Raw genomic sequence first — 13,378 nt, 5'->3', positions numbered from 1 at the left:
CATCAATATCAGTTTTTGCTAAGAAATGTAGAAGTACCAGAGTTCATCTGCAGTAAACTCCACATGAATTTAAGCCCTGATTAGAGCATTATTAATATGTTAAAAGCACATCCAGCTTTTTGGGCTGAAATACTTCTTTAAATTAAAAGAAGTAAGTACTGTATGTGATATATTATATACCAATATCTTGTATGTCTTGAATGAAAATTTCACAAATTTTTATTTGAAGTTTGATTTTTGATAGTTTAGCTAAAGATCTGCAGCAACACAAACATTTTTGGTTATTGGGAGTCATTAAATAAATTGAAATTTTTATCTGAATATTGGTTTTTGATTGTCTAACGAAAAATCTGCAATAATACAAACATTTTCAATTATTCAAAGTCGTAACTTAAATTGCTATTGTATTAAATAGTTTAAAAGGGTGTTGATTAATAATGTAGTAGTATGTTATTAAACAATATGCTAATGTTTCATTATTCTGTATTGATAGGTATAAAGTTCAATTTTTCATTAAAGTTTATTGCTTAATCATTTATGTGTGATCCTATATTTTAAATATTTATAATATGCTTTTAAAATATTATGAAAACAGCTGAAAACTTATTTTACCATCATTATCAGACATATAGGAATGCTATACTTTCATCATTTATAATTTATATTCTAATGTACATACCTAAAAATTTTCATTATCCTTGCATGAATGATCACTATGTTGTAAGGAATTGTTTATAATTTTATTCTTATTATCTTGTATAATAAGCTAAAAATGTATTTACTTTTTAATTAATACTTCAGGTGACAGTTTTTTAAAATTTATACTAAAATAGCACTAATGAAAATAATTATTTGTAAAATTGCTAAATACGTTTCAAATGTTTGCAAGATAGCTATATTGAAAGCATGTTTTTCAATTATCAGGATTCTGTAAATTTTGGTATTTAAATATGTTGAGCAGAATTAAGGAAAAGAATGCTGTATTTACACTTCTGAATTTTCCTTTCAGTCATTTAATTATCATCTTCAAGCATGTAAAATTATTATTAACTTTCTTAAAAATATTTCTTTGAATGATTGCCAGGATAGAAAATTGTTGCAACTAAATAAAAGGGTGTGGGGGATAATATAAGCTAATGTCATAACTTATAATACTGTGTAAGAAAATTAATTAAAAAAATAGTAATGTACATATTTTCATTTTCTGCTCTCTCAGAAACGTACTAAAATGCTGTATAGTGGTTTACTATCATTTATGAGAAAGAACTGGTATTTTAGTTATCTGTTAAGAAAAATGTTGATTTTCTTTTAAGCAAAAATAAAATTTTACATTCAGTATCAGCATTTTTAAAAAATGCATCATCTGTGCAATTTATATCTGTTAAAGCGCTTAAGGTAAAATTACTAAATTTGTTGAAATTTTTATTAATATTTAAAGAAAATAATGAAATTTTTATGTAAGTTCTTTACTAGATCTTTATTAGCTTGAATTCCCTGTTTTCTGTGCCTTTAAGCTTGAGGTAAAAATTTTTATCTTTAATATGAAATTTTTAATTTTAGTTTTTGTAAAATGTCTGTAATTAGTGCAAACTAGAGGTGAGTAGTAAAAAATTTTGTGAGATGTAAGTCTTCTGTTCTGTCGATTTATCAAGCTCCTTGTTAGTTTCAGTTTTCTTTCACAATGAAGTATATATAAGTTATGTTATTTTTACTTTTGTAATAAGGTAAAATGTCAGAGCTTATAAAACTTTACACGTTACAAATGTGTTAATTACCACATTTATTATCAGATGACAAAATATTTAAATGCTTAAGTTCTGAACACCCATGCAGTTATGTTTTTTCTATAGTTTTTTGTAAATGCTTCAGCATAATCATCAAGTTAACCCCCTTTTTTATGTAATGAATTTCTCTTTGTCTTTTTCACATGTGTGTTTATTTTATTTGTGTTTTAAAGGAAAGTAAATATGATGAAGGAAAAAGAAGTTCATAGAATAATGCAATTTATTATATTATATACAGGAAGGACTTGAAGATCAAACTTCTTTTCATTGTGTTAACTCTGGTGTAGAGAAAGATATTTTAATTAAGCATTGTACACAGTTAAGTTTGTCAGAGATGACAAATGAAGGAAATCAAGAAAATGAATTAGTTGATTCTGTTCATGCTGACAAGTCTCAGAATAGTAAGCATCCAAATAGTCCATCTACAGAAACCATACATACAACTGCTGTGAAAACAAAACAGTCACCGGAAGAGAACCAGAATGTAAATGCAGTCACTAAAGTATGTATCCAGCATCATATATATACTTGTTTAAGCACATATTTTTGTGCTCAGTACTAAACATCACTTTACAAAACTGAACATTTGTTAAAATACTATTTTTGGTTGTTTTTTTACACATTAAATATTCAGGTAAAAGTGAACTCGTATTTAAAAAAGGCAAGCAATTATTTTGTATCAGTATTCATATTTATTTTTCTTAGTTGCCAGATTATTTTAATTATTACTTGGAAATAATTAAGAATTAATATTGAAATAAAAATTTACATTAACCCCTCTATTCATAAGCTTCAATATAGTGTGAAATTCACTTTTTTTCATTTATCACACTGCATGATAAATATATTCTTGGACACAATATTAAAGGCTTGAATAAATTAAAGAAGAAGCTGTAATCATTTTAAAATCTTTCCTACACCACTAATGAGAACAATGGAATATAAAACAAAATGTTTGTCAGTATGCAGATGTTTGCAATATATGGAGTATGTGGTAGGTATATGGTTTTTTATTAATTACTCTAAAGTAATCAAATATTTATAAAATTTATCAATAATGTATAGTATATTGCAAATTATAACGATTAGATATGTTCACAAGTAAAATAAAAATTTAAATTATAAAGTATATGTAAAGTGAAATAGTAAAGATGATCACAATTTAAAGGGTGATAAAATATGGCTAAAGTGGCAATACAATACATAATCGAAAGTCAAGTGACTTAGAAAAGAACATTTGCTGATGAGTATACAAAAAAGCTGCATTTCACACCTTTGTTGTTTGCGAAGTGTACAGCTGAAGAGATCCAGTAGTATTCTAGTGCTGAGAAATCAGGTGTGCATTTAATGCATAGGGCAGCAAGGCAGCAAATAATAATGTTGTCAATGTGCAACAGCTTGCACTGGTCACTGTTAGAGTCCAAGTCATCCAATACTGATAGACATGACACATGTACTTTATCAACTTTGCAAATGCAGAGCAGGGTGAAGATAATCCTGAATGATGTAGATCATTCAGGATTGTCTTGAAATCAGGCGCTTGCACTGTAGGACATTTGTGTAGTGCGAGCCACAGGATGTTATTCCGTCTGCTTCTTGAGGAATGATTATACCTTTAACATCTCCCTGGGGTCCAAGGTTTAGTAGAAATGGATTTTCCTTGTGGTATATTTGCTTGCTTGTTCCTTCTACAGTCCACAGTGCTGCCAACTTTTGTAGCATTAGTTCTGTTCATATATGAAGAAACTTTTGTGTATGATGGCACTTTTAATATGCATAATGCTCAGGTATAAGTTTCAAAAAATCCTCATACAGTAGTCTTGTATCCAGCAGTGTTTCTCTTTGAATGTATGGACAGAGATCATCCGCAGTCACTTGACTGGACAATACGTCCTGCCAGAATGCCTCAACAGAACTAGATACTGTATTTTTCTTCAGCAAGTCCTGTGTGATTGACTGGTAATTCCAGCAAATATCCATGTGCACATATGGTTCTAGTATGATAGTGTGCTGGCTCAGAATGCAATGAAAGGGAGGAATACAGTACAAAGTCCGTAATCCGGACGTCCATTATCTGGAATGATCTATAATCCGGACCTCAAAGCCACAATTTTTTTTTTTTTTTGTATGCTTTACACGTGCGCATAATGCATTTACGCATGCACATTTAATGCACGCTTCTGATACTGAAGAAAGTGACAGAGAGGTTAAAACGAAAAACTTACGATTGACAAGTTAGTTGGTATTCTGGACACAGGAATTACATGACTTCAGCAGTGGAACTTTGTAACTGAACTAAAAATTATGTCTGTTTATAGAATTAAAGAGAAAGTATTAGCACAAAAAACGAAGCAACTTAAACAACTTACATTGAAAGAAATGTTTAATAAAGTAAACAAATAAATATTAAGTTTTGTTTTTGTAAATTTTGATACCCTTTAGATCATAATTGCTCTTTATTTCATAAATTACGGTTTCATATTTGTGATTGTGTAATTTCTGCATGCCATCTTACCAGATTTAAATTGATGATCTATAATCTGGAATCGCTGAAGTCCCGGTGAGTCCAGATTATGGACTTTGTACTGTATTTTAATACCCAATTTCCAAATCAATGAATTGGTTGTGAGGAACCCATCCTTTGTGCCCTAGATCTCTATATCTCTGCTACTTTCATTTCTTTTTCTGGGAACATCAGACAAGTCTTGTTTATGAGATGCAGAATGACTCATTTGAAGACCTTACTGCCAAAATTAGTATCGTTGCTCAGAAATATGGAAAATACCAGGTATCTTCGAACATATACGTTAATCACTCCATTGTTATGATGTGTGCACTGCAGTTGGTGGCTGTCCATTTGAACATTTCTTATAAATATTTGCAGTTAAAATGCTTTTTTGTGAGCCATGTTCTACATGCTTTTTGAGTTTCCATATTCACATCCCATTTCCTGTTATATTAAATAAATTGTTACTTTCAATATATTATACTGCTCCTTAAAGTAATCTTTCCTGTTACACCGTGTATATTGCTGATTTTATTAAGCAGTGTATAGTATTAATGTGAAAGATAAATGTCATGTGGGATGGCCAAATATGTCATAACGAGAAATTTCCATGGCCTAGTAGGCAATGAATGCTTTAGTTGCATAATTTAACATAATGGGAAATAGAAAGATTAAGTTATAAATTTTTATGATGTGGAAATTATTAAGAAATACGGTACTACTTCTGAGATCCGAACTTGTTGGAACTTAAACGATTCCAGATTTTATAAATTTTTGGATTTTTAGATCATAAGTCTAAGATAACATGTGGAAATTATAAATTTAAAAATATGAAACAATGAAACATTTGTGATCTCAAGGGAATCCAAATTTACAAAAAAGTTGAATGTTTATTTATTTGCTTTGCACACAGAAAAAGTGGTATTATGACTCTCTGACTTTTATTTTGTGAAGAGGAGGTCAGACATTGAGTGATAACACCTCTTTTTCTGCAGAATCTTTTTTTTTTTTTTTTTGTTTGTTTGTTTGTTTGTTTCTGTACATTTAAAATTAACCAAGGTACCAAATAAATAAATAAAAGTTTCCTTTCTTTGGCATTGTTTTTGGTAATTATGAGGGTAATTCAAAAAGTAAGTTTCCCATGGCCCATAAAAATTAAAAAACATAATTAGCTTAAAAGAGTTACTGCAAATGATACAGCAATATTTCAACTGCTTTTCAACATAAGAATCATCAGAATTGTAATGCTTATACATATATTATTGCCCACAAACTGGCCAGCTTGTGGCTTTGCTCTGTCCATTCGCAGTGCCATCTTTTGGCAATGTGGGAAACTTACTTTCTGGATAACCCTCTTATTTTTCCATTGCAATTTTATTGATGCAAATTTAATTATTATTCTTAATTTTTTAACATAAATTAATAATTTAATCCAGATTGCGTATGCTTGTAGCTTTTAGATAGTTTTTTTTTTAAGTTTTACATATTGCATTTAATATTTTTATGAAAATTGAGGAGCAGAGTTCCTTTTTTATAGAAAAGGCACTTTTAATTTTTGGTGTACAGAAAAACATTTGTTTATTCATTTAATTGGTTAATTTTAAGTGCACAGAAACAAGAAAAGATTCTGCAGAAAAAGAGGTTTTGTCACTCAATGGTTGACTTCCTTTTGACAAAGTAAAATTCAAGGAATCATAATACAGTTTTTTTCATGTGTTTTCCTCTTCATTTGTTCTTTATTAAAAATTTGTCTTTGCTATTTCATTTGATGGCACTATGATATTGATTTTTTATAATTTTAACAAAAGCAAAATAATTTTTAAATTTTTACTTTCAATATCATTACTTTATATATTTTTTTGCTTAATTTCTTTTGCCTGTTCAGTTATAATTATTTTTTTGAACTTTTTCAGATCATTACATTGCTATAACTTGAAAGATAAAGAAAGAGTTTTCTTTTTGAAGATACATAACAATATTTTATCAGTCTGCATAATTGATTAATGCCATGGCATAATGTGATTAAATATAATAAAATGTATTGTGAATAAAATAAAGTTATTAAAAAAAGACTAAACTAATAATAATTTAAAATAATTTTGTCATTACTCAGCTGGAAAAATAATGATTTATGGAAAAGAATTTTTAAAAAAATATTGCTCGTGCAAAATGCTATGGAAGAAAAGAGGTAACTAGGAAATCTGTATAATATATTACAGAGCATGTTTGTACATTTTTTAGACGATTTTCATTGTATTTATAGAAATATTTTACTTAAAATTTTTGTGTTTTAAATGTTTTGTTTAATAATCTGTATTCTTCACTATTTTTCTGCGCCATAATTTCCAAGACAGTAAAGTGTTTTGTAGTATTGGAAGAGGTATTTTATCCCATTCCTCTTAAACAACTTTCCAAAGTCCAAGGAGGGTTGTTTCCAAAGTCCGACGTTTGGAAAATCCGCATTTTAAAACTCCATAAGCGCGGAAATTCATGGGGGATCAGGAGATTTAGTAGGGATATGAGTGAAGGGTATGGGCTTGATAGCAGTTTTCTTGTTCTATTTTTTTCAGGAAACCAATACTTGATTTTGATGTATGGTTGCTTGCTTTGTCTTGATACAGTGCTACTGAATGATGCCACTGTTAGTGAAGAGAAGGTATTTTGTACTTAAAAAGTGGGTATAAAATATGCTTCTGATAATATGTAGAGTTGATCTTAACATTTTTCTCCTCTCTCTTTATTTTCAGTTTGCTGTTATATGAAAAATCAACAACAATCAAGTCCTTTTGAAAAACTTTTATATTCTTTGAACATGTTTTAAAATTTTTTTCTCCTCTTTGATGATAATAAATGAATCTCTTTTTATTGCAGTCATTTAAATATGCTCAAGATTCATCTATTGTGACAACATTTTTCCATTTTTGTTCGGATAAATGTTTCTCATAAAGAGTTCTGTAGCGAGTTCTATGTTCGAAGATATGTCCTGAAGAAACACAATGCACATTAGATTTTTTTCACCTTTCCAAGATTCATATCAGCATTAATTGCTTTGTTTACAATTGAAACTGAGCATTTTAATGGTTTTGCTACTGTCCTTTGACTCTGCAGATTTTCTTTTAACATTAAAGGTCTTACCTTCCTTAATAACATTTGAAACATTCTGTCTTTTCTTTGGATATGTATTTGGAACAATTTTTCCACCTGAAGGCAAACTTTGACATTTTTTTTTTTTTTTTTTTCCTTTCTTACAGTATTACCTGTTGTAGCTTCAAACATTGAAAAACCATGACTTTCACAGTGTTTTTTAATTAGATATTTGAGTAATTTTGAGTGATTTTCTTTGAAAAGAGCACAAACATGGCTTTCCATCCATTGCTTCTTTAAAAGTGCCATTTCACATGAAAACAAAATTGTCAAGTAGCAGATGATAACTCATACTTTCAAAAATAAAGCTGCAGCTAAAAAACAATTTTCCAAACAGATATTTTTTTTTTTTTTTTTTTTTTTTTTTTTTTTCTAGTCGCAAAGCAAAATCGTTTAAGAAAAGGTGCGAACAGCCTCTGTATTCTAGTTTATTTGTGCATTAAGCATTTAGTGCTGTTATGTATTTAATTTTTGTTGATAAATTTTCCAGCATTGGTGAAGCAGTCATGCAGATAAATTCATATGATTTAACATACTTTAAAGAATACTTATAAGCCATATTCAGTGATACATTCTAGGGATTTTTATCATTTAATAACAAATTATATGATTGATACTTATTTCCAATATATTTTTTGAGCAAAGCATGTTTAAAACTTTTAGAATCTATTTTATTATTTTAAGACATATATCAATTTAATATAACATGCTAATTGTTTATTCTAAGAAATAGGTTTGATTTCATTCACGATGGGGCAAAAAGTTATGGGAAACAAATAAGCAACATATAGGTGGATTACAGTCTTATAATTATCAAATAAGAACCATATTCTCTAATACATTTAAATGTAATGAAATCAGTATAAACCTTTAAATAGAGGAATTGTAGTGAAGAATTAACTGTATTGGGCTAAGAGGTATTGTCTGAGGACCAACAGATTGTGATTGCGCTTATGACTGATAAAGGTCATATTTAGTATAGCGATGCTTGCCTGGGTAGTTCTCAAGCATGGCACTTCAGTAATTAAATAAGTCTCAATTTTTGCAAGTTTGTCCCAAATTCTTGTTAGTTATTATATTGATATTTAATGCTGAAAAATGGCATGATAAACATATAGTTCAATTAAACTTTTTATGTCTTTCCCTCAAAATAAATGCTATAATTTTGCATTATTTTTGTTGAACAAATATCATTGGAAAGTACTCAGATGGAAAATATTCGTGTTCCAATAAATAGGTGAATTTGCATGTAATAAAATTTGAATTACAATAGAACCTTGAATCATGAACAGACTTTCCAACGAAAATTGTCTTAGATCATGAACGATGTCTTGAGATACAAGAAAGAAAGGCAGCAACAAATTATTAGTCCAAAATACAGTTAATGCAGTGGAGGAAGTATGTTCAGAAGAAGATAGGAGGGAGTCTGTTTATAGTCATTAAAACAGTAATAAGCCATACTATAAATACTTCCAATGACAATACCTTGTCTTGCTTTAGATACGTTTTAAAATGTTGACTAGAGTGAATCACATTGAACAAATTTTTAAAGGGCAAAGGCCCCAGTGATTCTCAAGTAGACACAAGTGGTGTTAAGAAAAAAGGGATAAAGAACTCAGAAAGGCAGCAGCTGTCTGGTATTTTTACAAAATAGTATTTCCCTTGCAAGCAATAACATTTTGTACCTTTGGCTTCTTACCATTTTCTACTTATGTCATCAAATTCCCTCTGTAGAAATACAGTAAAATTTAATTCAAGTTTTCATATTTTTCTTTATTTTATTGTGTTTAGTGTTGTTAAAAACTGTGTTTATGTTAATACTGTGTATATTTTGGATTTAATGAACACCATCATTTTGAATTACAAACATATATTCGGAGCATTCTAAGCTATCATTTTTGATTTGGGAGTGAATTAATTAATTTTACATTAATTCCTATGGGAAGAATTGTTTTGGCTTACAAATATTTCATTTGACAAACTAACTTCAAGAATGATATTAGTTCCTGAAACAAAGTTTCATTGTATTATACTACCCTATTACACTGGTAGATATTTAAGCATTTAGTAAAGAATTGACTGAAGATTTACAGTTGTGAAAGATTATAGAAGATTTCAAATCAAGAAGTTTATTTAAAGCAGTAATAATCAGAAAAATTTAATATTCTGCCAAAATGGGTTAAAATATCATACCCAATAACGATTATTGAAGGTTACAAGAATCAGCGTAATATTCATAAATTTGCAAGACTAATTTTGCTAATTTATGAATATTATGGTAATTCTTGTTGCCTTAGCACCTACGATAATTCAGGCAACATTTAACTCAACAGTACTGAGAAATCTTATATGCATATTATGTGCATAGGTAATATATATTGAGAAAACTAGGTGTTAAAATAACCTTGTAATAAACAGCGTTCTTTTGTAGGAAAACATTCTCCTTCCCTAAATTTTTGTCATTATTATCAGTATCTATTTTAGGCTATGATAGCTGCAAAAATTATTACATTCATATAATTTTGTGCTGGAAACTACATCTCGTTAAGTGCATTAAAATTACAGTAATACAGTAAAATTTAATACTATGCATAATATATAAATAAAATAATTACATGTGGACTTAAGGTCATTAACTATTGGAAGGTCATTAACTAAGTAAGGGGAAAAAATTCTCATTCTAACTTTAAGGGTTAACTAGATACTTGTTTGGATTCAATCAGCATGTGCCCTTTGTATATGAATATTGCAATATGTTCAGACTATTTCATCTGTAATTAAAGAAGTTTAAACATAATAAAAGTTGACATTAATGTTTAATTTAAGTTAACCAGAAGAAATTAATCATTTACTGAAAGCTAAAAAATTAAGGTTGTATTAGAAAACGCCATAATAATAATGTAAGACATTTTGTAGATAAATTATCTTTATGTTAAAGTAGTGTGTTCATTTTTATGAGATATTTTTTTTTAATTTAAAATTGTGTATTGATTAGAAAATACACAAGTATTCCTCTGCATTAGTATCCTTTGATTTCAATAATATATGCTTGCATCTAATTGGATTTAGCAACTTAATTGTTTTACTGATAGCATGTTTCTTATTCATTTAAATTCTAGGATATTGTGTATGGTCATGAATCTGCGAAATTCCATAAAAACTGTGATTTTAATGGAGACATGCCAACAAACCATTCTAATGAATTAGGAATACCAAACTCCCCCCAAATTAAGCATTCTAATACTATTTTAAGACAGTCTTCAAGAGACTTTAACTGTGAATCTAAAGCTTCTGAAAACCAGAGCAGCTTACCAGTTCATTCCTTCTGCCAAGAGCAAGATAACTATTTTCCAAAGCAAGAAATTCAAAGAGGAATTCCAATACCTAAGGTGAATGCAACTGATTTTGAATAACTTAATTTTTTTGTTAGTTATATTTTAATATTTTATAGTTTTTAGCTCACAAAATTATATGCACTTAAAAATTTTCTGCACATTAATGAAATTTATATTTTGACAAGTACATTTTAAGGCTTGTAATTTTCATGCAAGCATCAAAATTTGAGAAATAAGGAAATAAACAAAGCATTAAACAAACATTTCTTATTACACTAGATGCATATATCTTGACCTGCTGGTAAGGAAAGACCAAATGAAGACAATAAGTAGAATTGCAAGACACCTACTGATATGTTGTACATTAACACAAGTGTTTTTAGTACAATATCCTCTATCTAGAACAGTTTCATTAAAGAATCATAAGTCAAAACAACTTTGAAATCTTTATTTAGCAAGTAAGAAAATTTTACATAAGTAGAACAAAAATTAAATTAACATTCTTCACAGACAAAATTGAAGATACTTACCTCTTTAGTGATAATTGGAGTACCTTTCCAAGATAGAAGGTAAAATGGCTGAGAGAAAAATACTTTGTGACTCATACTCAGTCTCAGGTATAAGGCATAAGGTGAATTTTATCTCACCAGTATATAGCTTGGTGCATGTTTGACTTATGCTTCCCTCTTTTATTATGCAAAAGGGACACTAATGTTTACCAATAACTGATCCCTGCAAAATTGAAATTAAGTTTTAGGAATTGGTTTAGTCATATTTGCAACCATTTGCTGTGTTGAAAGATAAGACTGTTATGTAGTGCTTTTGTTATGCATATATGATGACATTTTGTGTCAGCGTATTTTGTATGCGTACTGTCCTTTTCAGATTAGACAGGTTTTTATTGTTAATTGATTATCTTCAACAACTTTTATCCTTAAAGTTTTTCAAATCTGTTTTAACAGCCACAATGATACTTGGATAACTTGCAAAAAAGTCCAGCATATTCTGCTTCTGCTGGGGATAAAGAGACACACGTTTGTTCTTGAAAACCACGAAATACAAATGCTGCCTATTAAAATTGCACTTCTTGGTGTGGAATTTTTATCTGCAGTGCGTTGTCCCCAATCAGCTGTAACTAAGCTATAATCTAACAGCTTGAGTAAATTAGGTTCTTCACTTGATAAAATATATAAATGTTTTGTTGCATTTAAGTATTTAATGAATCCCTTTACAGCATTTTAGTCCTTTTAATGTGGGTTATTTCATCTTCTGCTAAGTATTTGAGTTGAAGCTGTGATATCTGGTCTTCTGATAGACAATGTATTCAAAATACTTACGATAGTTTAGCAAAATTGTTCGAAGGTGGAAGATTTTTCTTCCTTACTTAGATTATAGTAATATGTTTCCACTGTTGTGCTAATAGATTTTGACTCTTCAAGTTTAAATTGCTTGACAGGTTGGTTACTTTATTTTTCTGAAATAACAGATAACTTCCATCTTCCTTTTGATTTATTTACTTGCCTAAGAAATATTTAACTTCACCAAAATGTGTAATAGCATTTGATAATGTTTCTTTAGGTCTTGAAGTGTAGTCCTTTTTTAGAACTTATTAGAATATCATCAACATACACAGCACATACAATACAACATACATTTTTCTTAGAGATCCGCTTTGCTTTGATTGAACTCAATATTTTTCATTATATTTTAATTTCTGCATTCCAGCATCTGCTTGTTTGAGACCATAAACTGACTTCTTTAATTTACGGATTCTTAAATTTCTTCTAGAACTACAAATCCTTTTGGTCGTTCTATGTAGATTTTTTCATTTAGCTTGCCATGCATGAATTCAGTTTTAACATCATGTTGATGTATGTTTGCATTATTATATGCTGCCCATGCTTAGAAAACTTTAATTTTAGTTTGTTTCACTAATGGTGATAATATGTCATCATCATTGCCATATTTTTAAATAAATTCTTTGGCTACTAATTTTGCATTCTATTTTCTTACCAGTTCCATCCAATTCAGTTTTTAAACATGCATTTTCTGCCTACTGCATATTTTCATGGCGGTAAATCTATAAGTTGATAGGTATCTCCCTTTAAGAGAATTTATTTATTAATTCTGGAAAAGACTAATTTTAATTAAAATATATGTAATTTAATGTACACTTTTGCATGTACTAAATGAATTTTAAGTATAGTTAATGCTCAAAAGAATGATGATTTAGAGGGAGAAGGGGCAGTGAAAATGAGATTGAGATTTAGATTCCATGTAATGATTCAAACAGCAATGGACATTAGCTTTAAGCTTTGGTCGTTAAACTATTAGATTTTGGTTCTACCTGACCGAATGAAAATGTCTGTCTTTTCTGTATAGGAATATACCAAACAGTTTTCTACAGAAAGATACATGCACCAATGTTACAGGTTGCATAAATTAAATAACTTGTCCTCATCTCTTATAATAATATTCTTGTTTTCAAAGTACTGTCGATAAAAAGCTTTTAAAAGATGTTGTTCTATTCTGTTTATCAAAAGAGAGTTTATCTAAGAGATATATTTTTTATATTTGGGAAATTATATTGTAATTGAAATGAGCTGATA

At 28.9% G+C, this 13,378-nt stretch overlaps 1 protein-coding gene across 2 annotated transcripts in view; it reads left to right on the top strand.

Annotated features, from left to right (window-relative positions):
- Positions 1 to 13,378, top strand: part of LOC118184416 (uncharacterized) — a 42,113-nt gene that overhangs the window by 14,388 nt on the left and 14,347 nt on the right. Inside the window, exons 5-6 of one of the 2 annotated variants that reach the window (XM_035354080.2) lie at positions 2,023 to 2,286; positions 10,554 to 10,823. In XM_035354080.2, the coding sequence (XP_035209971.1) occupies positions 2,023 to 2,286; positions 10,554 to 10,823 (534 nt within the window). The remainder of the gene's footprint in view (positions 1 to 2,022; positions 2,287 to 10,553; positions 10,824 to 13,378) is intronic. The other variant, XM_085822599.1, reaches the window with a different exon arrangement.

This window comes from Stegodyphus dumicola, chromosome 8 (genome assembly GCF_044657685.1).
Source record: "Stegodyphus dumicola isolate Sdum_Otavi_A_Nest chromosome 8, ASM4465768v1".
Taxonomy (NCBI): domain Eukaryota; kingdom Metazoa; phylum Arthropoda; class Arachnida; order Araneae; family Eresidae; genus Stegodyphus; species Stegodyphus dumicola.
This window is presented reverse-complemented; position numbering and strand designations above follow the sequence as displayed.